This window comes from Mobula birostris, chromosome 14 (genome assembly GCF_030028105.1).
Source record: "Mobula birostris isolate sMobBir1 chromosome 14, sMobBir1.hap1, whole genome shotgun sequence".
NCBI lineage: Eukaryota > Metazoa > Chordata > Chondrichthyes > Myliobatiformes > Myliobatidae > Mobula > Mobula birostris.
The window spans coordinates 53,759,460-53,782,656 of NC_092383.1; the positions used below are offsets into that span (position 1 = coordinate 53,759,460).

The following is a 23,197-nucleotide window of genomic DNA, read 5'->3' on the forward strand; positions in this document are numbered from 1 at the left end:
CATATGGTCACAGGGAGATGATGCAAACTCCACTCATACAGCACTGGAGGTCAAGATTAAACTGGGTCTCTGGTGCTCTGAGGCTGCAGATTTACCAGCTGTACCCACACTGTGCTATTATTAATTGAGGGATAAATGTTGGCCAGGACAAAAGCTGTAGCTAACCTACTCCTTGAGGATCTAAACAGCAAACTTTCATTTCCCTCCACAGATGCTGTCTGACCTGCTGAGTTCCTCCATCATTTTTTGTGTGTTGCTTCAGATTTCCTACATCTGCAGTCCCTCTTGTGTCTCTGAAATTGTACCTTGTTTTTTGTCTATGTATTTATCTGACAGAGCCATCAGACTTCATTTAACATCTCACCTGAAAGGCAGCACCTCCAACAATGCATCTGCACTGGACCATCACCTCTCTGGGTGGGACTTGAAACCACCAGGTACCAAACAGGTGAGCCCTGCTGACTGCTACATCTGTATATTAATAGAAACCTTTGTTCTGTTCCATCTGTATGATCGATCTGAGTGCCAGGCCGATTTGGAAAGTTCAGGTACAGGCCGAAACGTAGCGTGGGGTCCAGGCCCAGAGCTTATCGATGCTGCAGTGCCTGGGTCTTAGACTGAGGGACGATCTGGTGTTTGGATGTTTTAAATGCCGGGCCAGATGGATTGAAATGGCGGGATGTCAGGATCAGAGGCGGGAGCCGGGAGCTGGGAGCCCGGCCCGTTCTGCTGGCTGCTCCAGACATTTACTCCACTCAGGCCGAGGCTGTGGCCTGCTGTTGCTGCTCCAGGTTTCGTGCCTGTGAGCTCTGCTGTGTGATGAACTGAGGCTGAGGATGTGGGCCTGCTCTGGGCTTCGAGTCTACGGACTCTCTTTCATTCTGAGTGTTGTTGCTTGCTTTTATTGTTTGCATGATTGATGTTTTTTTTCTCTCTCTCAGCACATTGCGTGTTTGTTAGTCTTTTTTAATGGGTTATTTTGGGTTTCTTGTTTTGTGGCTGTTTGTAAGGAACAAAGTTGAAGATTATATAATTTATACATACTTTGATAATAAATGTACTTTGAGCTTTGAACTTCTGACCTCTGTTTAATCCCAAATATGCCAGCAAACTGGGCAATTATGAGGGCCAGCATTGAAATAGCGTGTATTGGTCTGATGGCCGAATGGATGCACTGATTGCAGAATGTCTATATATAAAACATTAATGGACACGGCGTATTTTTGACATCTAAGGAAGGTCACGAGGGCTGCGCTTTCGCGGTGGGTAAAGCTTGGCTCGTGACCGCAGGGTGATAGCGCGTGCACGCCCCGCGCGGGCGGTGAGCGCGCGAGGTCCCGGAACGCTGACGTCAGCAGCAGGAGGCGGCGCTCACTTGCGCCGTGTCCGCGCCCGGATCTGGTGCAGGTAGTGATGGAGCTGCGGAGCGAGTTGCTGAAGTCCATCTGGTATGCGTTCACGGCGCTGGACGTGGAGAAGAGCGGCAAAGTGTCCAAGTCCCAGCTGAAGGTAAGGCGCTGCGAGCCGAGGCCCCGAGGAACGGCGCTGGGGGCACTGGCGCGGACAACAGGGACTGCGAGTTCCAGCGTTGTGTTGGCAAGGAGTTGGTACTGAGGATGTGGCAGACACTTTTAAAAAGTTTTCATCGGCTGAATTGGGCGCAAGTTTGGTGTATGTTGCGTTTCCTCTACTTAAAACAACGCACAGACACGTTTCTGATGGTGTTTTAGAGACAGGAAGTCTTGGCTTGTGCAACGAGTCAAAAAGGTAGAGAGGCTTGTGCTTCAACTTGTCGATGTGCCTTTTTTATTGTTTTTTTAAATTTGTATTCTTAATTTACTGTCCGGCTACTTCACCGTGGTTTTTGCTACAGTGGCTTGCCTCTACTGAAGTCACTTTGAGTTAGAACTGATCTAAGCTGATATCAACTTTAAACTTAAAATTGGAGCCTTTTTCTCATAGAAGAAAAGCCTCTATTTAAGTTTGTCAATGCTACCAGACTTGCGTCTCTGAAAGACGCATACACAGGAAATATACAGCAATGCCAGGACAGAAGTGGTTAGAGTTCTTGTGTAGCGGAGCAGCAACTGTGAGTCACAGATTTTTTTAAAACTGATGTCCCATAGTACCAGCCTGTCTGTGCGTCTTTTGCTGAGTGCGCTTTATTTTCGTTTTCGTGAGCATGATCTTTACCGCGTTACTTTAAAAGAATCAAGCATCTGAGTCTAAAGTGATTGTTGGAAAGTGACAGCAGGAGATGAAAGCTGAAATGCAAAGAATCTTTGTCAGTACTGTTAGAGAATATGCGTCTCCGATATTTTTATGTTCACATTATTGTATACTTGAGGAAAAAAAGGGGGAAATATTGATTTGCCTGTTCTTTGTATGCGCGTTTGAGTTCCAGTGTAATCGTAACTGCACTAAGTGCCCTTTGAAGAGCATTTACTAAAGCAACTTGTAGCTTAAAAACAGGATAGTCAAAAGGAAGTGTGTTAACTTGGTGTACATGACATTCTCAATGGTTCAGATGAATATCTGCGTAATCAGTGATTGGTAGAACAGCCTGTGGGATAGTGTAGCGTACTCAGCAAAGAAACAGGCCATTTGGCTATGCTGACCCGATCTCCTGTCCATTTACATGCACCAGGGGCCATATGGCCCCAATCCCTGCCCATGAATGTACCTCTCTTAAATTTTACAATGAACCAGTATCTCAAGCTCCTCGAGGATGTGTGCTTAGCCCACTGCTCTACTCTCTCTGTGCCCCAATGACTGTGTGGCTAGGCACAGCTCAATTAGTCGATGACACAACTGTTGTTGGCAGAGTTTCAGATGATGACGAGGAGGCGTACAGGGGTGAGATAGATTGGCTTGTTGAATGGTGTCACAACATTAACTTTGCACTAAGACCAGGCAACTGATACTGCCCTTCCTCAAGGGAGGACAGGAGAACACGCATGGTCCTTATCAAAGGATGAGCAGTGGACAGGGTAAGCAGCTTAAAGTTCCTGGGTGTCAACATCTCTGAAGATCTGTCCTGGGCCCACGGGGTCCACGCGACAATAAAAACTGTACGACAGCTGCTGTACTGCATTAGGAGTTTGAGATTTTGTATGTCACCAAAGACAACTGCAAATTTCTACAGGTGTACAGGTTGAGCACCCCTGGTCTGAAATTCCAAAATGCGAAAACCTCCAAAATCCAAAAAATTTTTTTAACACTGTCAAAATGGGAAATTCCACAAGGTGTTGGGAATGTGCCCAGGTGACCTGCATGTCTGTGCGCACTGCAGGCATCTCTGAGAAGTGACCTCATGTATAATGAACAGGGGTTAATGAAAAATAGAAAAACTGCATAAAGAGAAAAATGAAGATCTCGATCGTGTACTGACAGAGTGGATTGTCAGCGTCGGAGTGAACCTGTGCCGCTTAAGGGTATGCTGATCATGAAACAAGCAAAGATCTATCAGGACGAACTGAATTTGAAGGTAATTGTGACTAATCAGTAGGCTGGTTGCAAAAATTTAAGGAAAGGCACAACATTAAATTTTTAAAGATTTGTGGTGATAAAACATCTGATCACAAAGCAGCAGCGAATTTGCCAAAATTCTAACATGCTGAACAGCTGCATCAGTACATCCATGTAATGAACGTGTGTAGGACAAAGGCTACTTACTGGCAGGATGTAAATTCAGAGTCAGTAATGTTGGTGATGCCAAACAGCCATCGACTATCCATCTAGGCATCCTAGGTGGTGATAACTTGTCTTTCTGATGGTTCAGTATACCCATTATTGCTTCATGCCCAAAATTATTAAAAATATTCTAATAAAGCTACCTTCAGGGTATATGTATAAGGTGTATATGTGATGTTAATGGATTTCATATTTAGATTTGGGTCCTGTCCCCAAGGTATCTCATTATATAGATGAAAATGTTCCAAGATCTGGAAAAAATCAGAAACACCTCTGACCCCAAGTATTTTGCATGAGGGGTGCTCAAGCTGTACCATGGAGAGCATCATAACTAGCTGCGTCACCCTCTTCAATAGAGGCACCACTGCACAGCATCGGTAAAAGCTTCAGAGGGTTGCCAACTCAGCCAGCTCCATCATGGGCACCAGCCTCCCCACTGTCAAGGATATTTTCAAAAGGCAATGCCTCAAGAAGGCAGTCCCATCACTAAGGACCCTCACAATCCAGGACATGCCCCTTACTGTCACCATCAGAGAGCAGGTACCGGAGTCTGAGGACACACACTCGATGTTTCAGTGGCAGCTTCTTCCCCTCTGTAGATTTCTGTAGCCATGAACATTACTTCACTTCTTGCAGTACTCAGTTATATTTTATTACTTAGTAATTTTTATGTATTGCTGCATACTAGTGGCGCAAAACCACACATTTCACACCATATTTCAGTGATGATAAACCTGATTCTGTGCATCTGCCACTTCTGCTGGAGGGATGGAAAAAAATACTGACTTTTGTCAATTTTTGTAGAAACTTCATGTACCTGTTGTCGGAGGTTCTAACTCTAGTTTGGTTTTGGCTAATCTCCATTCTAATCTGCAGTCAGAAAAGTAATATTCAGTTGCAAAATGGTTTATAAAGATGATACTGCATTGTGTTGTTCAGCAAAGCTTTTTTCAAGTGAGCTACTGTAAAAGTGTGACATAAATGTAAAATAAGACATGGTATGCTATCATAAACAGTCATTGAAATTGTGTTTATGATTGGATTCTGAGAACAAGGATCTGATCATTTAAGGTCGTTGGGCAGGATGCCGGTGAGGAAACTGAAAATAATTGTTGGCTCTTGTGTGGTATTGAGAAGTAATTCACCAGACCCCTGCTCTTCTAATTTGACCCGCCTAAATGAACCATCTCTAAAGAGCAGGTAGAGGAGGGCCCTTTTCACACCTCTGAACTCTGAATATCATGTGGCAATTCAAAAACAATTAAGTTACTTTGAACTGTAATAATTGTAATATAGCTATGTGCACAACAAAGTCCCTAAAGGAAAAAAATGGGACAAAGAAATAGCTATTTTCTTAATCTTGGTTGAGGTTCTGTTAGAAAAAGACACAAGAATCCTGACGAAGGGTCTCGACCGGAAACGTCGACTGTACCTCTTCCTAGAGATGCTGCCTGGCCTGCTGCGTTCACCAGCAACTTTTATGTGTGTTGCAAGAATCTTTAATGTCAATTTCAGAAATAAAGGGCCTCCCTTTTGACTGATTCACAAAAAAGATGTCAGTATATCTGTCACTGAACTGCCGGCTTAGGTTATACACTTAAGTTTCGGGGTAGGGTTAGAGAGCACAGATCCCTGACTCAGATTGCTACCAGTCAGTAACAGTTGCCTTGTAGCTACTGATTTGCATGAAGTATCATTGCGACTAAGGCACTGGCCCAGCTTTTGTCATCAGTAGTGAAGGGACTACACTTGTCACTGACCTTGGGAGACGAAGCTGTCAACATTTTAGCAGCCTTAAAGTGCCCCTTTTTCCTTTTGAACTTTGCATCATCATCAAAGGATCTGAGACCAAAAAGTGAAGTCAGTAATCAAGTTGGGCAACGGAGATTGAAGATCTCTCACATTATACTGGGAAATTACAAGACCAGATTATAATCATTAACATCTTGCAAAAGACAAAATAAAGAGTGATATATGACACATTATTAAGTTAAAAGCTGAAAGAGAAATGAAAAATAAACTTTAAAAAAAAGCAATTTGTTTTTTATCATGGAATAAATGACCACAGTCAACAAATTATTTTTTCATGATGAGGGAAGTTGTTCAGTAGTACTTACCACTTCAGAAAGCATTTTAAAAATATGTTTTTGCAGAAAATTCTTCATGAATTATTGAAGGTCATCTCAAATTATTAAAATTCTGTTGAGTGAATGGCCGGCTGATTGTTAAAGGCCTGTGGAATCCAAATGGAAATGGCAGATTTGCGCAGTGGAAAGGAGCAAAAGGCAATGGCTGACAGATGATTTTGTGATCAGAAGGCTGTTTGCTGTAAGATTTGGGTAACCCCAGCATTTGGCTAGCTATGCTTTATTAATGACTGTGGGAATGATAAGAAATGTTGACAATTAAAAAAAAAATAGTTGTATATGTAACAGGGTCGCAGAAAACTACAACCTTTAATCTGTAGCTTGAGTATTATGTGCAGTGTTCAGTGGAAAATGTGATTGCACGGGAGAGGGTGCAGGTGAGATTTATGAAGAGTTTGCATTGAGTAATGATTGGACACATTAGAGTTGTTTTATTTGGAAGAGGGACTTAATTAAGGTGCATAAACTGTTAAGGAACTAGGTGAATAAATGGAAAGGAACTATTAAACCAAGGGACCATAGAAGCGTGACATATGGACCTGATATAGCAGCCCATATGACAGGCCCTATGTCCACAAGATTCCACTCACTCTACCAGTGAGTCAGCAACACCATACACCGTGCATTGCAGCAGTTTACCCAGACTGGTTTGACAGCTTCTTTCAAGCCCACAATCTATCAGTTGGAAGCACAAGGCCAGCTAAAGCACGTAAACTCCACCATCTGGAAGTTGACCTCTAAGCTACATCCTGACTTGAAAATGTATCAACATTCATTCGCTGTCAGTGGGTCAAAATCCTGGAACTCTCTTCCTAATGACATTTTGGGTAAAGGACTGCAGCAATTCAAAAAGACAGCTTTATTGTCGAGATGAGGCCATACTTAGGTTGGAGGAACAACACCTTAGATTCCATCTGGGTAGCCTCCAGTATGATGGCACGAACATCAATTTCTTGAACTGGTAATGCCCCCCCCCCCTCACCATTCCACATCCCCTTTTCCCTCTCTCAATTTATCTCCTTTCCTGCCCATCACCTCCTGCTGGTGCTCCTCCCTCTTTTCTTTCTTCCATGGCCTTCTGTCCTCTCCTATTGGATTCCCCATTCTCCAGCCCTGTATCTCTTTCACTGCTTAACTTTCCAGCTCTTTACTGCATCCCTCCCCCCCGCCCCAACATCACTTTCACCCATCACCTTGGGTTTCTTCCTCCCCTCACATTCTTACCTTCCTACTCCAACTTTTTTCTCCAGTCTTGATGAAGGGTGTCAGCCCAAAATGTTGACTGTACTCTTTTCCGTAGATGCTGCCTGGCCTGCTGAGTTTCTCCAGCATTTTGTGTGTATCACCACCACCTTCCCAAGGGCAGCTAGAGATGGGAAATTTAATGCTTACTTGGTCTGTGAAGGCTGTATCTCTTGAATAATTTTTTTTAAAATTGACAGAATAATTTTAGTCACCAAGAAATGGTAGGGGTCTGGAATCTGCAGTCTGTCGGAGGTATAAGCCTTCCTCACATACTAGCAGTATTTTGGATCCATACTTGAAGAGCTATGGTGTCTAGATACTCTAGATACAGGGGCCCTGTGGTGTCGGAGCTCTAGATAAATCACTGAGATTACTCTAGAAACAGGAGTCCTGTGGTGTCAGGACTATGGATAATTCGCTGAGATTATTCTAGATACAGGGGCCCTGTGGTGTCAGGACTCTGGATAATTCGCTGAGATTACTCTAGAAACAGGAGTCCTGTGGTGTCAGGACTCTGGGTAAATCACTGAGATTATACTAGATACAGGAGCTCTCTTGTGACTATGATGGGTATAGCGCTATATGGTCTAGCATATTGTACATTTTCTGTGATTTGAGAACACAACAGCAGAGAATTGCTGTCAGCAGCTTGCAGAATTCTTTGTGTAACTGCTCAGTGTAAATGCCAGGCTTGGCTCAATAATAACAATTTTCACTTCTCATTAGAAGATTACAGTTTTCAATCCCATTTGAGACCTGAACACAAAAAAAAATCATGTTTCTCCAATGCAATTTGAATGAATTTCTGAAATATCAAACACATTTTATATTCTTAGTTGGGTGTAATAACTGGAGAGAGTTCAAAGGAGGTTACAAAATGATTCCAGATTGAATGGCTTATCATATGAAGAGTGTCTGATGGCTCTGGGCCTGAATTCACTAGAATTTAGAAGAATGAGAGGTGACCTCATTGAAACCTATTGAATGGTGAAAGGCCTTGATAGAGTGGATGTTGAGAGGATGTTGAAAGGATGTTTCCTATGGTGGGAGTGTCTAGGACCGGAGGACACAGCCTCACAATAGGGGAGGGGGCATCCTTTTAGAATGGAGATGAGGAGTTTCTTTAGCCAGAGAGTGGTGAATCTGTGGGATTCTTTGCCACACGCAGCTGTGGAGGTTGGCTTTATGTATATTTAAAGCAGAGGCTGATAGATTGATATTAGAGTGGGTTAAATCTGCACAGAATTGTGGGCCAAAGGGCCTGTACTGTGCTGTGATGTTCTGTGTTAAATATATCTCTACATCAGATTATCTGATCATTATCACGTTGTTACTTGTCAAACCTTCCTGTGCGTGTTTGGCTCCGTGCATCCAATATTACAACAGTGACTGAACTTTTGAAAATCCTTCAGTCCCCATGAAGTTCATTGGGATTATCTGTGGTTATGAATGGTGATACATAAAGGCAGGTATTTTCCCTTGGTAATTTTGAAAAGGCTAAGGAATGTAGCCAATAAAATGTTTTTTTTTCAGGGTTCCAGATCTGGAGCAGTGAAAGAATGATTAGAATCATCTCCAATTGCATCTACAGCTACATCCATACTAGACCGGATAGTTTCCTCAGTCCAGAGAGTGGTTTAATACACCTCAAAGGATTTAGACCAATTTGGGAGATGGTTAAGAGGCGACTCATATCAGTGTAAGACTTGTACAGACAGGCCAGGCGATAAAAGGATGGTGTATTGCTGTCAGAGATTGAACAGTTTCTTATTAATTCTGAAGATTCTAGGAGTATCCCATTAATTCTCCTCTTTTCATGTCATCTATAATCCCTTGAATCCATTAACAGAAAATGGCTCCCTCCCAACCTCCCCCTTTGATTCTTTTGCCAGTATTGACTGGCAGATTTCTGGAGTTACAGTGTACACTGAATGGCTTGACTATCTCAATATCACAAGATCAGTAAAATTCCAAACATGAGTTCTTGTTGCCTCTGTCAAAGCAATTGCATGTTTTCTTAGCAGCAAGCAACTAACCCTACTAAAAAATCTCAGCATGTGGCGAAGAATATTTCTGTTTGTCTATCACTTAAAATTGAGCAACCCCACCCTACAAGAATCCTTTCCTTAAATATGTAGCTGTTGGTGTCTGGGTATGCTAATAGCTGGTAAATAATGTAAATGAGGATTTCAAATGACTTGGATGTGAGTGTAGGAGGTTTGATTAGCAAGTTTGAGCGTGACACCAAACCGTATCGTAGATAGTGAAGAAGGTTGTTTTGGGGTATAGTAGGATATAAATCAGATGGAAAATTGGTTGGATCATTGGCAGATAAAATTTAAACTGGACAAGTGTGCGAGGGTGTAAAGTCAGATTGGGGTAGGACATAAAGTACAAAGGAACGTTGACAAATACAGGTTCAATTCCATACTTGCCTGAAAGTGACACTCAGAAGGTGTGACGAAAGCATGGTATGCGTTCCTTCATGTTACAACACAGAATGTAACATTTATTATGCAACATGGAGTATTCTTGGCATTTCTGGTTGCCATGCAAGTAGGAAGGACAGGACTGCACTGGAAGGAGTGCAGAGGAGATTGACAAGGATGTTGCTTGGATTGGAGGACTTTAGTCATGGGAGGAAATAGAATTAGTTGGGTTTGCTTTCCCTGAAAGGAGTTTAATAGGTAACCTGATGGTGCTATATGACATAATAAGCAGCGCTGATGGTCAGACTCTTGTCCCATGGTAAGGATATCAAAAAACAAAGTTTAAAGTGAGAGGAAGCAGTCGAAAGGTGATTTGAGGGAAAGTTTTGTTTTTACAGTGTGGTTGTTATCTGGAACTTCCTGCTAGAGGAAGTGCTGGAGGTAAGTATGAGTGACATTTGTGTGAGTGACATTTAGACAAGTGCTTAAATAGGTAAGGAGTAAATGAAGTGCACTTAATACAAGCAAATGGGGATTCGTTTGGATGGGCAAGAAGATGGATCTGGTGAGCTGGAGTCCTGTGCTGATTCAGATTGTGTGTAATGGAGGTAAGAATGTAGGAATGAGAAACAATGTAGTTGCACTTTACACAGTTTGAGGAATGCACGGTCCGAATAATGTAAGACTTTAGTCATTCACAGCAATGCATATTTTGCCAATTATTTTCCTGAAAATTCATTTTCATAACATCAGGTTAATTGGTGAGTAATCACTTGAAAATGTTATTACACAACTATTTTGCCTTCAGACCAGATGTCATTAATTTAACTAATTCAAATGATCATGGAGAACAAAGTCAAATCAAACTTGAAGAAGATAAAGGGTTTACTATTTACTCCTTGCAAATGCAATTTGTACTAATTTTCTCATGCTTCCAGTAGAAGAATATTTAATGTTGTTCCTGTAACAAGTTTTACTACTTCCCTGTTCATTAGTGCCACTGGATCAGTTTCCTTTCAGAGCTCAATTAACTGGATATCTCACAACCAATGCACACAGTCAGCTAGAATGAAGTAACGGTCTCCAGGGTAGTGCCATTTGCCTGTTGATCAACTGCGGCTTCTGTTTAGCCTCCAGTCAATCACAGTTACTCAGGAGGAATGTAACACATTGAGGTTTCATATATTGGCTTGAACTGCTGGAGTTGTCAATCTGTCATTCCTGTAGTTTTGTGGAAGACTGTTGTGCATAAATTTGGATGCCACATTTCTTGTGTTGATATATTGACTCTTTTGGCTCTATTGCATTTGGGACTTGGTGAAATACATTATACAACTGCAAGATTCCTTTGTCACCGTTACAGCCTAAATAACTGTCATTGTGAGAATTATCAGCAGTGGTCTTTCTTCTAGCACTTGTACCATTACACCTTTTGTCTCCTGAAGTTTCAGTTGTCACCCTGCTCCATTTATTGGATAGTGCTCAATAATGTCCCAACAATTTTCATATTTATGCTGACTTCACTGAACTCTGTCTCAGTACTGCCTGGTCTCGAGCCTCCTCTCTCGAGCTGTAATATTGTTTGTCTGATGTTCCAAATGGATATGGGGAAATCTCCTCTAACTAAGGACAGGGGGAAAATGAAGCTATCCTCCCAAACTCTCTCTTCACAACTTCTATTCCCTAGCCACTGACTTCTTCAGTGGGAGGGGACAGGACAACTAGTTGAGATGTCATCAAAGACCTGTAAAAATTGCAGTAATATTCTTACTTTTGTACTACCATCACTTTGCAATGAAAGCCATTAAATATTTTTCCTTCATAAACACGAGGAATTCTGCAGATGCTGGAAATTCAAGCAACACACGTCAAAGTTGCTGGTGAACGCAGCAGGCCAGGCAGCATCTCTAGGAAGAGGTACAGTCAACGTTTCGGGCCGAGACCCTTCGTCAGGACTAACTGAAGGAAGAGCTAGTAAGAGATTTGAAAGTTGGAGGGGGAGGGGGAGATCCAAAATGATAGAAGACAGGAGGGGGAGGGATAGAGCCAAGAGCTGGACAGGTGATTGGCAAAAGGGGATACGAGAGGATCATGGGACAGGAGGTCCGGGGAGAAGGAAAATGGGGGGGGGGTGGGAACCCAGAGGTTGGGCAAGGGGTACAGTCAGAGGGACAGAGGGAGAAAAAGGAGAGAGAGAGAGAAAGAATGTGTGTATATAAATAAATAACGGATGGGGTACGAGGGGGAGGTGGGGCATTAGCGGAAGTTAGAGAAGTCAATGTTCATGCCATCAGGTTGGAGGCTACCCAGACTGCCTGGCCTGCTGCGTTCACTAGCAACTTTGTTGTGTGTTGCTTAAGTAATTTTCCTTTCTGACTTCCTGCCATACCACTGATTTTTATCAAGCTCAGTGTTCAAAGTTTTAAAACAATCTTCTTTTCTAAATTATCAGTCATCCGGTATCCTCTTGTCTAGTTGCTCAAGTGATCATTGCCTTTTCAAAAATGGTTGTTCCTCAGTTTATGAAGCGGGTGTGTTCCTGGAAAGCATTTCATTTTCAAATTTCTTGAAATAGACTGAGTGAAGTGCATTATTTGTGGTTTTGGTATAACATATTTCATGACACAAATAATGACATAGTTTGGCAAATCAACACATACTCAGCACAGTGGAAGTTTGTAAGTCAAACATTTGTGAATTATGGAATTATTGTAAATGTAAACTCAATCTATATTTTTCACAGTTAAGGATGATACCTTAAATATAGTGCCTTGCACTTTTGTTTCTGAAGATCTCAAAATGCCAGAAGTGTCATTGAAACACTTCTGAAGTGTAGTCACTGTTGTGATGTATAAAATTTGGTAGTTAATATGCACAGAGCAAGTTCATGTAAATAGTCATATTACTAAGGACTGTTTTGCACAGTTGCTTGAAGGGTAAGCATTCGCCAAATGACAAGGAAATGCCATTTGTTCTGTGTCTCTGTTACCAGAGGTGATTAGATTTTAATAACACATTCAAAAGATAGTACCTTTCGCAGTTTACCACTCTCGGTCCTATACTGATATTTTGCCATAGATTATTATGCTCATACCTCTGGAGGGGAACTTGTACTACCTTCAGAATCAAAAACCAAGTGACCCAGAGCTGAGATTTAATCAAAATAGTTCTATTTTCATTAGCTCAGCCTTGTGTAATTTTAACCTCATGCACCAATGCATACCCATTCATGTGAGTCTGCATTAGTCTGTCTGGTGTATAATTACACTTGAGTGTTTCCTGTACTTATTATTGAGAGGGTCACATTTTTAAAAACATTTTTATCATTCAATTCATTTGCTTTATTTTAAATAAAAAGTTATTTTTGGTGCCAAACTAAAAGTGTTTTAATTTTAAAAAATCTTTGGATTGCCAGGTTAATGTTTAAACATCTTACCATATTTTTTCAATGCTGGTGCATGGGGTGAGGAGGAGAGAGCTTTCAAACATTTTCTCTTTGAAGAACGATTACATGTACCATTTCCATTTCAGACAGTGCTTTTAAAGATGTAGATAAATTTTCTAGATGTAGATAAATTTTCTACTGTGTTTTGGGATGTATTATTATAACAATGAAAACTGATCTGCAGCCATTAGATTTTTTCTTTACTTAATCAGAATGAAATTGACTGAGTGAGGCAACAGAATATCTCCTTCACAGAGAGTTTTGCCCAGTAGCAAGAAGTTTCCAAGGTTGTTCTGGAACATGAAACCTCAGTGAAACCTATTGGAGAACTGCAGGTCTCAAATTCCTCTCGTGTGAGTGCAAAACTGTGTTTACTCTAGATGCCTAATGATAACGATTGGTCATTTGCGGGCTCCACAATTGTGAACTTGAATACTGGTGTTGTGGAAGGAGATGTCCTCCTTTTTTAAAGAAAGGGGCTTCCCTTCCTCCACCATCAACTCTGCTCTCAAACGCATCTCCCCCATTTCATGCACATCTGCTCTCACTCCATTCTCCTGCCACCCCAGTAAGAATAGGGATCACCTTGTCCTCATCTACCACCCCACCAGCCTCCGGGTCCAACAAATAATTTTCCGTAACTTCAGCCACCTCCAATGGGATCCCACCACTGAACACATCTTTCCCTCCCCCCTCCTCTGCTTTCCGCAGGGATCGCTCCCTACGCGACTCCCCTGTTCATTCGTCCCCCCCCATCCCTCCCCAGCGATCTCCCTCCTGGCACTTATCCGTGTAAGTGGAACAAGTGCTACACATGCCCTTACACTTCCTTCCTTACCACCATTCAGGGCCCCAAACAGTCCTTCCAGGTGAGGCAACACTTCACCTATGAGCCGGCTGGAGTGATATACTGCGTCCGGTTCTCCTGATGTGGCCTTCTATATATTGGCGAGACCCAACGCAGACTGGGAGATTGTTTCGCTGAACACCTATGCTCTGTCTGCCAGAGAAAGCAGGATCTCCCAGTGGCCACATATTTTAATTCCATGTCCCATTCCCATTCTGATATGTCTATCCACGGCCTCCTCTGCAATAAAGATGAAGCCACACTCAGGTTGGAGGAACAACACCTTATATTCCATCTGGGTAGCCTCCAACCTGATGGCATGAACATCAACTTCTCGAACTTCCGCTGATGCCCCACCTCCCCCTTGTACCCCATCCGTTATTTATTTATATACACACATTCCTTTTCTCTCTCCTTTTTGTCCCCCTCACTATACCCCTTGCCCATCCTCTGGGCTTTGCCCCCTCCCCCTTTTCTTTCTCCCTAGGCCTCCTGTCCCATGATTCTCTCATATCCCTTTTGCCTATCACCTGTCCAGCTCTTGGCTCGATCCTTCCCACTCCTGTCTTCTCCTGTCATTTCGGATCTCCCCCTCCCCGTCCCACTTTCAAATCTCTTACTAGCTCTTCCTTCAGTTAGTCCTGACGAAGGATCTCGGCCTGAAATGTCGACTGTACCTGTTCCTAGAGATGCTGCCTGGCCTGCTGCGTTCACCAGCAACTTTGATGTGTGTTGCTTGAATTTCCAGCATCTGCAGATTTCCTCGTGACTCGTGTCGTGAGCTTCCTACCCCAGGTGTACCCTGAAGTTTCCAAAATAGCATGTGTAGTTTTTTAATTGTAGCTTTTCAGTGATCTAAAAATGTCAAAATATCATGGTTGAGTGTATAAGACTATAAGACATCGGAGCAGAATTAGGCCATTCAGCCCATTGAGTCTGTTCCGCCATTCCATCATGGGTGATCCCAGATCCCATTCAACTCCATACACCCGCCTTCTCGCCATAACCTTTGATGCCCTGACCGATCAGGAAACTACCAACCTTAGCCTTAAATATATCCACTGGTATGGCCTCCGCTGCAGCCTGTGGCAGAGCATGCCACAGATTTACTACTCTCTGGCTGAAAAGTTCCTCCTTACCTTTTTTTCTAAAGGGTCGCCCCTCAGTTTTGAGGCTCTGCCCTCTAGTTCTGGATACCCCCACCTTAGGAAACACCCTCATCACATCCACTTTACCTAGTCCTTTCAACATTCGGTAGGTTTCAATGAGATTCCCCCTCCCCCTGCCCCCCACATTCTTCTAAATTCCAGTGAGTACAGACTCAGAGCTGCCAAACACTCCTCATATGTTAACCCCTTCATTCCCAGAATCAGCCTTGTGTACCTTCTGGACTCTCTCCAATGATAACACATCCTTTCTGAGATATACGGCCCAAAACTGTTGACAATCCCAAGTGCGGCCTGACTAATGTCTCAGAAAGGCTCAACATTATCTCCTTGTTTTTATATTGTATTCCCCTTGAAATAAATGCCAACATTGCATTTGCCTTCTTTCCCACGGACTCCATCTGTAAACTAACCTTCTGGGAGTCTTGCACAAGGATTCCCAAGTCCCCTTGCACCTCTGGTGTTTGAATTTTTTCACCATTTACTTAATAGTCTGCAGTTTTGCTCCTTTTACCAAAATGCATTATCATACATTTCCCGACTCTGTATTCCATCTGCCACGTTTTTGCCCATCCCTCCTAACTGTCTTCGTCCTGTTGCAATCGCATGGCTCCCTCAGCACTACCTACCCCTCCACCTATCTTTGTATCATCGACAAACTTTGCCACAAAGCCATCAATTCCATTATCTAAATCATTGATAAATAATATGAAAGATAACTGACCGCTGAGGAGCACCACTAGTCACTGGCAGCCAACCAGAAAAGGCCCCTTTTATTCCCACCTGCTGCCTGCCAGCCATTCCACTATCCATGCCAGTTTCTTTCCTGTAACACCATAGGATTTTAACTTGTTTAACGGCCTCATGTGGCTCCTTATCAAATGCCTTCTGAATATCCAGTAAATGACATCCACTGTTTCTCCTTTGTCCACCCTGCTTGCTACTTCCTCGAAGAACTCTAACAGGTTTGTCAAGCAAGATTTCTCTTTACTGAAACCATGCTGACTTCAACTTATTTTATCATTAGACTCCAAGTACCCCAAAACCTCATCATTAATAATGGACTCCAACACTTGCCCAACCAATGAGGTTAAGCTAACTGGCCTATAATTTCCTTTCTTTTGCCTTCCTCCCTTAAAGAGTGAAGTGACATTTGCAATTTTCCAGTCCTCCAGAACCCTGCCAGAATCAAGTGGTTCTTGAAAGATCATGACCAATGCACCCGTTATCTCTTCAGCAACCTCTCTCAGGACACTGGGATGTAGTTCATCAGGTCCAGGTGACATCTCCAACTTAAGACATTTCAGTTTGCCTAGCACTTTCTCCTTTGTAATAGCAATGGCATTCACTCCTCCCTGACAGTCACGGACCTCTGGCACACTGCTAGTGTCTTCCACAGTGAAGACTGATGCAAAGTACCCATTACATCCATCCACCATTTCTTTGTCCCCCATTGCTACCTCACCAGCACCGTTTTCCAGTGGTTCAGTATCAACTCTCACCTCCCATTTACTCTTTATATAACTGAAAAAACTTTTAGTATCCTGCTTTATGTTATTGGCTAGTCTGTCCTTGTATTTCATCTTTTCCCATCTAATGGCTTTTTTAGTTGCCTTTTGTTGGGTTTTAAAAACTTGCCCAATCATCCTCTATGTACTCCTGTAATGCAAAAGTCACAGAAAAGTATTTTTTCATTATCTCCATCTTTGAATTACATGGATCCTTCAAATGATGGATTTTACATCAAACATGATACTATGGAAATACTATGGGGATTCTACCGATAGTGACTGTTGAATGTGATCAACTGCTCAAATAGGGCTCCAGTTATTTTGATCATTAAACTGAAAATGCACAATCTCTAATGTCCACCCACCCCATGGCAATTTTCTTCTGGGCTCTGCCATGGTTCCGTTTAACTTCAGGGAATGTATCCAGTATACAACCTGAAATTCTCAAGGCTGATTTATACTTGTGCGTCAACTCGACGCCGTAGGTACGGCATTGCTGTGAACCCTACGCATAGCCTACGCAGATCCCTACGCCATAGCCTGACGCGCACCTCTCCCAAAATGTAACTACGCGTGGCAGCAACTCAGACCGTAACAACTGTGATTGGTCCGCTTGGTAGCATCGCATTTCCTCCTACGCTGCAATAGCTTCCCATTGGCCGACTGAAGGGCAGGGAAGGAACTCTGGCTACAATGCTTTCCATAAAGCTTCACAGACCTCTGAAATTATGGAGGGCACATTTCACTTTTACGAAAAAGACGCTCGCTTTAAACTTGTTTACCCCGAGGAAGACTACCATGACCATGAAGCCTTGCCCTGACAGGTGTGTGTGCATGCGCAACGTGCCCGAATTGCAGAGCGATGCAGACACACCAACGCACAAGTATCAATGCTCACAACGCGTGTAGCCACTTGTGTAGGTTACGGCGTCCATTTGACGCACAAGCATAAATCAGCCTTTACTCTTTGCAGACATCCACAAAACAGAAGAAAAACCCCAAGGAATGAATGACAGAAAATGTTGGAACCTCCAAAGCCCCCCATGCACAAGCATCAACCCTCCCCTTCCCCTCCCACTTACTCCAGCCAAAGCATCAACCCCTACCACCCACCTTGCAAGCAATAGCAAAGCCCCCAGAGGCCATGATCTAGAGTCCATCAAAAACTACAGTCCATCCCAGCACTTCGACGTCTCAGACAGGTTCTCTCTCTCACCAGGGAGGGGGGAGAGAGGGAGAGAGATTGCCTCTGCAACGCAGGAGAGGGGAGACCAACAGCTTGCTGTTTTGATGTTACAATCTGCAGTGTCTCCTGTTTCGATCAGCAGAATATCACTCACCATTGTGTGAGAGAGATAGCTAGAGTGCAGGGACCTTCTTTTGACAGTAGCATACACTGCCAACCTGCCATGATGTTTCAATCTCCCACTGCGCTTCAGGTAGATGAACCTGGAAATACTGAAACACCGGCCACTCGACGAGTTCCGAGAGCAAGAATCCTCCAGCCTTGAAGAGCTGTAGATCAGAGTCCAACAGAGGACCACAGCCACCTTGAAAAGGGAAGAAGAGGCAAGGTCAGATGATGGAGAAATACATAACAAAATGGTGAAGCATCCTGTAGAAAGATCTGTGCTATTTTTATTCAGCTTTCTACACATTAGATTAAGCACAGGAATCCTGCCTTTTAATTGTATTGAAAGACCATTGCTGACCATCCTAACACAGAAAATTGACAAGGGACAGGGGCATCATTTGCAAGGATTGCAGAATGCCACTGTTGGATTTTTCTGTGTAATGTCACGGATTCTATCGCAGTGTGCGCTGCTGATGTATTGCATGCTCCCACACAGCTGCTGTGGTCTGAAACTGACTCTTAAGAGAGCGAATAAACAACATGGGTTTATTTGCTGAGGATCATTGATTTTATTGAGTGGATTGGGCGGTGGGGGAGGGGGTTGGTTGTGGGTGGAAATGTGCTCCTGGAGAACCAAAGGGACTTGGACGGGCTGAGATAGAATAGTCCCTGTAGGAGACTTGTTTATTCTGCAAGGAGTTTACTGCTTCCCTTCAGGCCTAACAGCCAGACACTATTGGTAGAAATGAATACTCTCTGTGAACTCTCATACATTGGGGAAGTCTGCCATGTAAGATCAATGCTTGCGTGCACCTTGCCTGCTCTGTGGGCTAAGGGAATAGTACTTCCCTTGTGTGTGGCATTTGGATAAACTAATGCAACAGTGACCAACAGATAGAGAGAGAGAGGGCATCAGCGGCAGCCTTGAACGATCTGATTCTAGGATTCTGATAGGTATTGCAACCTTATTGTTTCTGGACAAAGTTTGAGTGCTCGCCCTGTGAATAGTATGGTTTCAGAGGAAACGTTGATTGTTCTGATGGTAAGAACAAACTTCAAAACCGTGAGGTTGGAGAGCTGTACAGATAAATTCTTCTCATTGCACTCCTGTTGACCTTATTTGGGGAAGTTCCACACACATAAAAGGTGCTATGACAAATGAAAATTCAAAGGTGGGGGGAAATTTCTTGACAGGTGCTATCAGAAAATGCTGAACTCTGATTCAAGTTAACTGTCATTTCCACAGCTGTTTTCTCTTCGAAGTGTGCAAACCAATTTCTCAATAACTATATAACAAAGAAATTAAACTGAGAAAAGGAGGAATACACATAGTAGTAACTGTCTTATCTGGACTATAACATTTAATAATAAAGGAACCATGCATAAACTCCCAGTTGCAACTTGACTAAGAGATGAGTGGCTTTGGAATGGATGGGAAAAAACTGCCCTCTGAATATCTGCCTTGGCAGTTCACCTCAGAACAAGATATGCCACTGTTGTCTGGAATACCAAATTAATGGCTTCATCTGTTGTACCACAGAACGAAAATTGCACCTAACCTTGTCTAAGATTCAGAGGAGGCTTGGTTATCCCTCAGTTCATTGACTTGCATGTTCCAGTAAATGTAATTTCATGGAGAGTGCATGACCCAATGTTGGACCAGCACTGAGAGAGCACCTGGAGCAACATATGCCATTAAAAAGTCAGCGTGCATTCTCAGTGGTGAAACGGGGGCTTTCAGCCCTCAGATTCTGCACTGACTCTCGACCATCCACTTTAATCCAGCATTAGTGCCACCTTCTCCCCATATTCCCATCAGCTCCTCACAGATTCTACCACTCAACCACTGACGAGACAAGTCATGGCAGCCGAGAAACTGCTGTAACAAATTTGGGATGTGGGAGAAAACCAGAGCATCTGGGGAAGCCCGTACAATCACGGAGCATGTACAAACCTAAAGCAGACCACATCTGAGGTCGGGATTACACGTCGTCTCTGGAGTAAGAGGCAGTGGCGCTAAGTGTTGTCACTATTTTGAAAAATGATTGTTAATAACAATTTAAACAGTGTAAAAAGATTTTGATCCTTTGCCCTCAGTTTTCACTTGGGCTACTTTACTATCTTGGACACTTATGAGTTGGATTATAAACGTAAATGAACTGCTGTTGTATAACAATGTAATGAGAGTCTTAAAGTGGCCTTTTGATCTGGTTTCAAAGATATTTAAGTGTTAAAAGTGTAGTGCACACTAGCAAGAGCTAAATAAGGCAGCTTGAATATGCAGTCTGCTTAAAGTAAAACAGAATTTTTATTTCGTGACCTTTTTGCATTATCCCACAACACCCAATCAGTGCATGGACTGGATGATAAAGTTCAGAGGAAAAGAAGTCATTACAGAGGACTTACTGTCAAGGGAGCATGTGGAGTGGCTACCAAAACACAAGAAGTGTATTTAATTGGGTGTGAAGTATACATTGGACAAATTAAAAAGAGGTACAGTAATGTCACTTTCCTTTTTTTTTGTCCACATATTCTAGTTATGTGGTTACAGGCCTTTTGAGGGAGCAAAAGTTCACAAGGGTTCAGAGGTGAGGAACGCTGGGATGGCCATAATAGAATGGTGACATGATGTACAGAGATGAGGAATGCTGGGATTGCCATAATCGAATGGTGACATGGTGTACAGAGATGAGGAACACTGGGATGCCATAATAGAATGGTGATGTGTACAGAGATGAGGAACACTGGGATGCCATAATAGAATGGTGACATGGTGTACAGACATGAGGAACACTGGGATGCCATAATAGAATGGTGATGTGTACAGAGATGAGGAACACTGGGATGCCATAATAGAATGGTGACATGGTGTACAGACATGAGGAACACTGGGATGCCATAATAGAATGGTGATGTGTATGGAGATGAGGAACATTGGGATGCCATAATAGAATGGTGATGTGTACAGACATGAGGAACATTGGGATGCCATAATAGAATGGTGACATGGTGTACAGACATGAGGAACATTGGGATGCCATAATAGAATGGTGACATGGTGTACAGACATGAGGAACATTGGGATGGCCATAATAGAATGGTGATGTGTACAGACATGAGGAACATTGGGATGCCATAATAGAATGGTGACATGGTGTACAGACATGAGGAACATTGGGATGGCCATAATAGAATGGTGATGTGTACAGAGATGAGGAACACTGGGATGCCATAATAGAATGGTGATGTGTACAGAGATGAGGAACGCTGGGATGGCCATAATAGAATGGTGATGTGTACAGAGGTGAGGAACATTGGGATGCCATAATAGAATGGTGACATGGTTTACAGAAATGAGGAATGCTGGGGTGGCCATATTAGAATGGTGACATGATGTACAGACAAAGGAACTGCAAGCATGCTGGCCAGCCACGAGTGATATTTACTGCTTTGGATATAAGCCAGCAACATATTTGTGATTACAAGGTTACAAGTTCCAAACAATTGTAATCCAATGAAGTCAGCAGTTTTAGCAGTTGTTCAATGGAACTCCATTGGTAGAAAACAGTAACATTCTATAAACTGTACTCCTAAACATAAGAGATTCCGTAGGTGCTGGAAAAGATTTCACACACAATGCTGGAAGATCTTGGCAAGTCATAAACCATCTACGGAGGGAAATAGACAGTTGCTGTCTCAGGTTGAGCCTTTTAATCAGGACCGATCCACAGCTACTGCCTAACTTGCTGAGTTCCTCTAGCATTCTGTATGCATTGCTACAAATTGTAATCCTAGAGCTTGTGCCGATTCTTGGGGAAAACGAAGAAGCTGGGCTGTGTTTTGACTGGACGGCAATTCACAGCTCTTTATAACCATGGCAACACTGATGCATACAGTTGGATACAAGGCTCTCTTTTATGTTTGTCTGATAGTCCATTTGTTGGCCAAAACCAACTCCTTGTACCCTTAAGCCGTTTGTGAACAAATTAGTCAAGGGCATAAGAAATGTGCACTGCCTGGCAGAGTGCTTTCAATAAGCCCTTGTGCCATAAATTCCACTGCCAATTCTACTACCTCCAGAGTCAAAATGTGTTTTATATTAAGGCTTTGAGTCGCAATCCTCCCAGTTACACACACTATTAGTTTTCACTACCAGCTTGATGTTATTTTGTACAGTGAAATATTAATGGGAACATAGTAAAGGACAGAACCAAGAGGGACTGTTGTAACTTTGGAAATTTAAGATGGAGCAAAAATTCTGAAATGAATATTTTAGAAAATATTTTCACAGGATCTGGGCAGCTTTATCTGAAAAGGCAGGGGAAGCGGATTCCATAAATAACTGAAGATAACTAAAGAGACATGTTGTGTAGGTATAACAGGAAGAGGATCCTTGAAAAATTAGAAGCGTGGAGACACAAGGGACTGCAAAGCATATGCAAAGGAAAATAAAATGTGATACTAAAGAAGATTGCACTTCAAGGAACCACCTTAATGTAATGGACCGATTGTTACCATTGTATCGATTTTTGGATTAAAAGATTATTAATTTGAATTGCACTTCAATCCAAGGCAGCTTGAGTAGGCTGAGTTATCTTTGGAGCAGGTGATAGGTGAGCAATTTCAAGTGATGCTGTAAGAGAGGTGCAATTTTTGATGCCATGAGAAAATTATGTTTTTGTAACTATCCATTCTTTTAGGTGCTGAGGAACATACAGTTTAGGTCGGCCAACATCAAACAGAGAATATTAAGGAAATGAGAGATCTTGGTGTACAAATCTAATGATCTAGGAATGTGGTATTGATAAGATGATTGAGAGGACATGCAGGGTTTCCGTAGCTGAGGTATAGTATATAAGAGCACTTTTGCCACATTTAAGTGTCTGGATTGGCATGTGAACGACTAACACATGGAAGATTATGGTTTGTGGAAATGGGATTAATATGAAAGGGTATTTGCATGGTAGGGACAAGAAGCTGTTTCTGTGATGTATGCCTTAATGGCTCTAAATTATCCTCCAAGTTAACTTAGATGGATACATTGTATATGTTTGACCAAGAGCTGACTGTTAGCAATGGATGACCTTTTTCGTGTCAATAGCACAGGCATTGTGACTTGATAGATTTCATTGTCTGAGGCTATTGAACACAGCGCAGCACATCACACAAACCAATCTTCTATCCGTGGACTCACTTTACACCGCACACTGTCGGAGCAGTGCTGCCAGGATAATCAAGGACACGACCCACCCAGCCAACACACTTTTCGTCCCTCTTCCCTCCAGGAGAAGGCTCAGGGGCTTGAAGACCCATACGGCCAGATTTGGGAACAGCTTCTTTCCAACTGTGATAAGACCTCT

The 23,197-nt window shown here is 42.7% G+C and overlaps 1 protein-coding gene across 2 annotated transcripts in view; it reads left to right on the plus strand.

The window, feature by feature from the left end:
- The first annotated feature begins 1,365 nt into the window (after positions 1-1,365).
- Positions 1,366-23,197, plus strand: part of LOC140209906 (differentially expressed in FDCP 6 homolog) — a 163,584-nt gene continuing 141,752 nt past the window's right edge. For both annotated transcript variants that reach the window (XM_072278565.1, XM_072278566.1), the window contains exon 1: positions 1,366-1,509. In XM_072278565.1, coding sequence (XP_072134666.1) covers positions 1,414-1,509 — 96 coding nt within the window. In that variant the 5' untranslated portion in view covers positions 1,366-1,413. The remainder of the gene's footprint in view (positions 1,510-23,197) is intronic.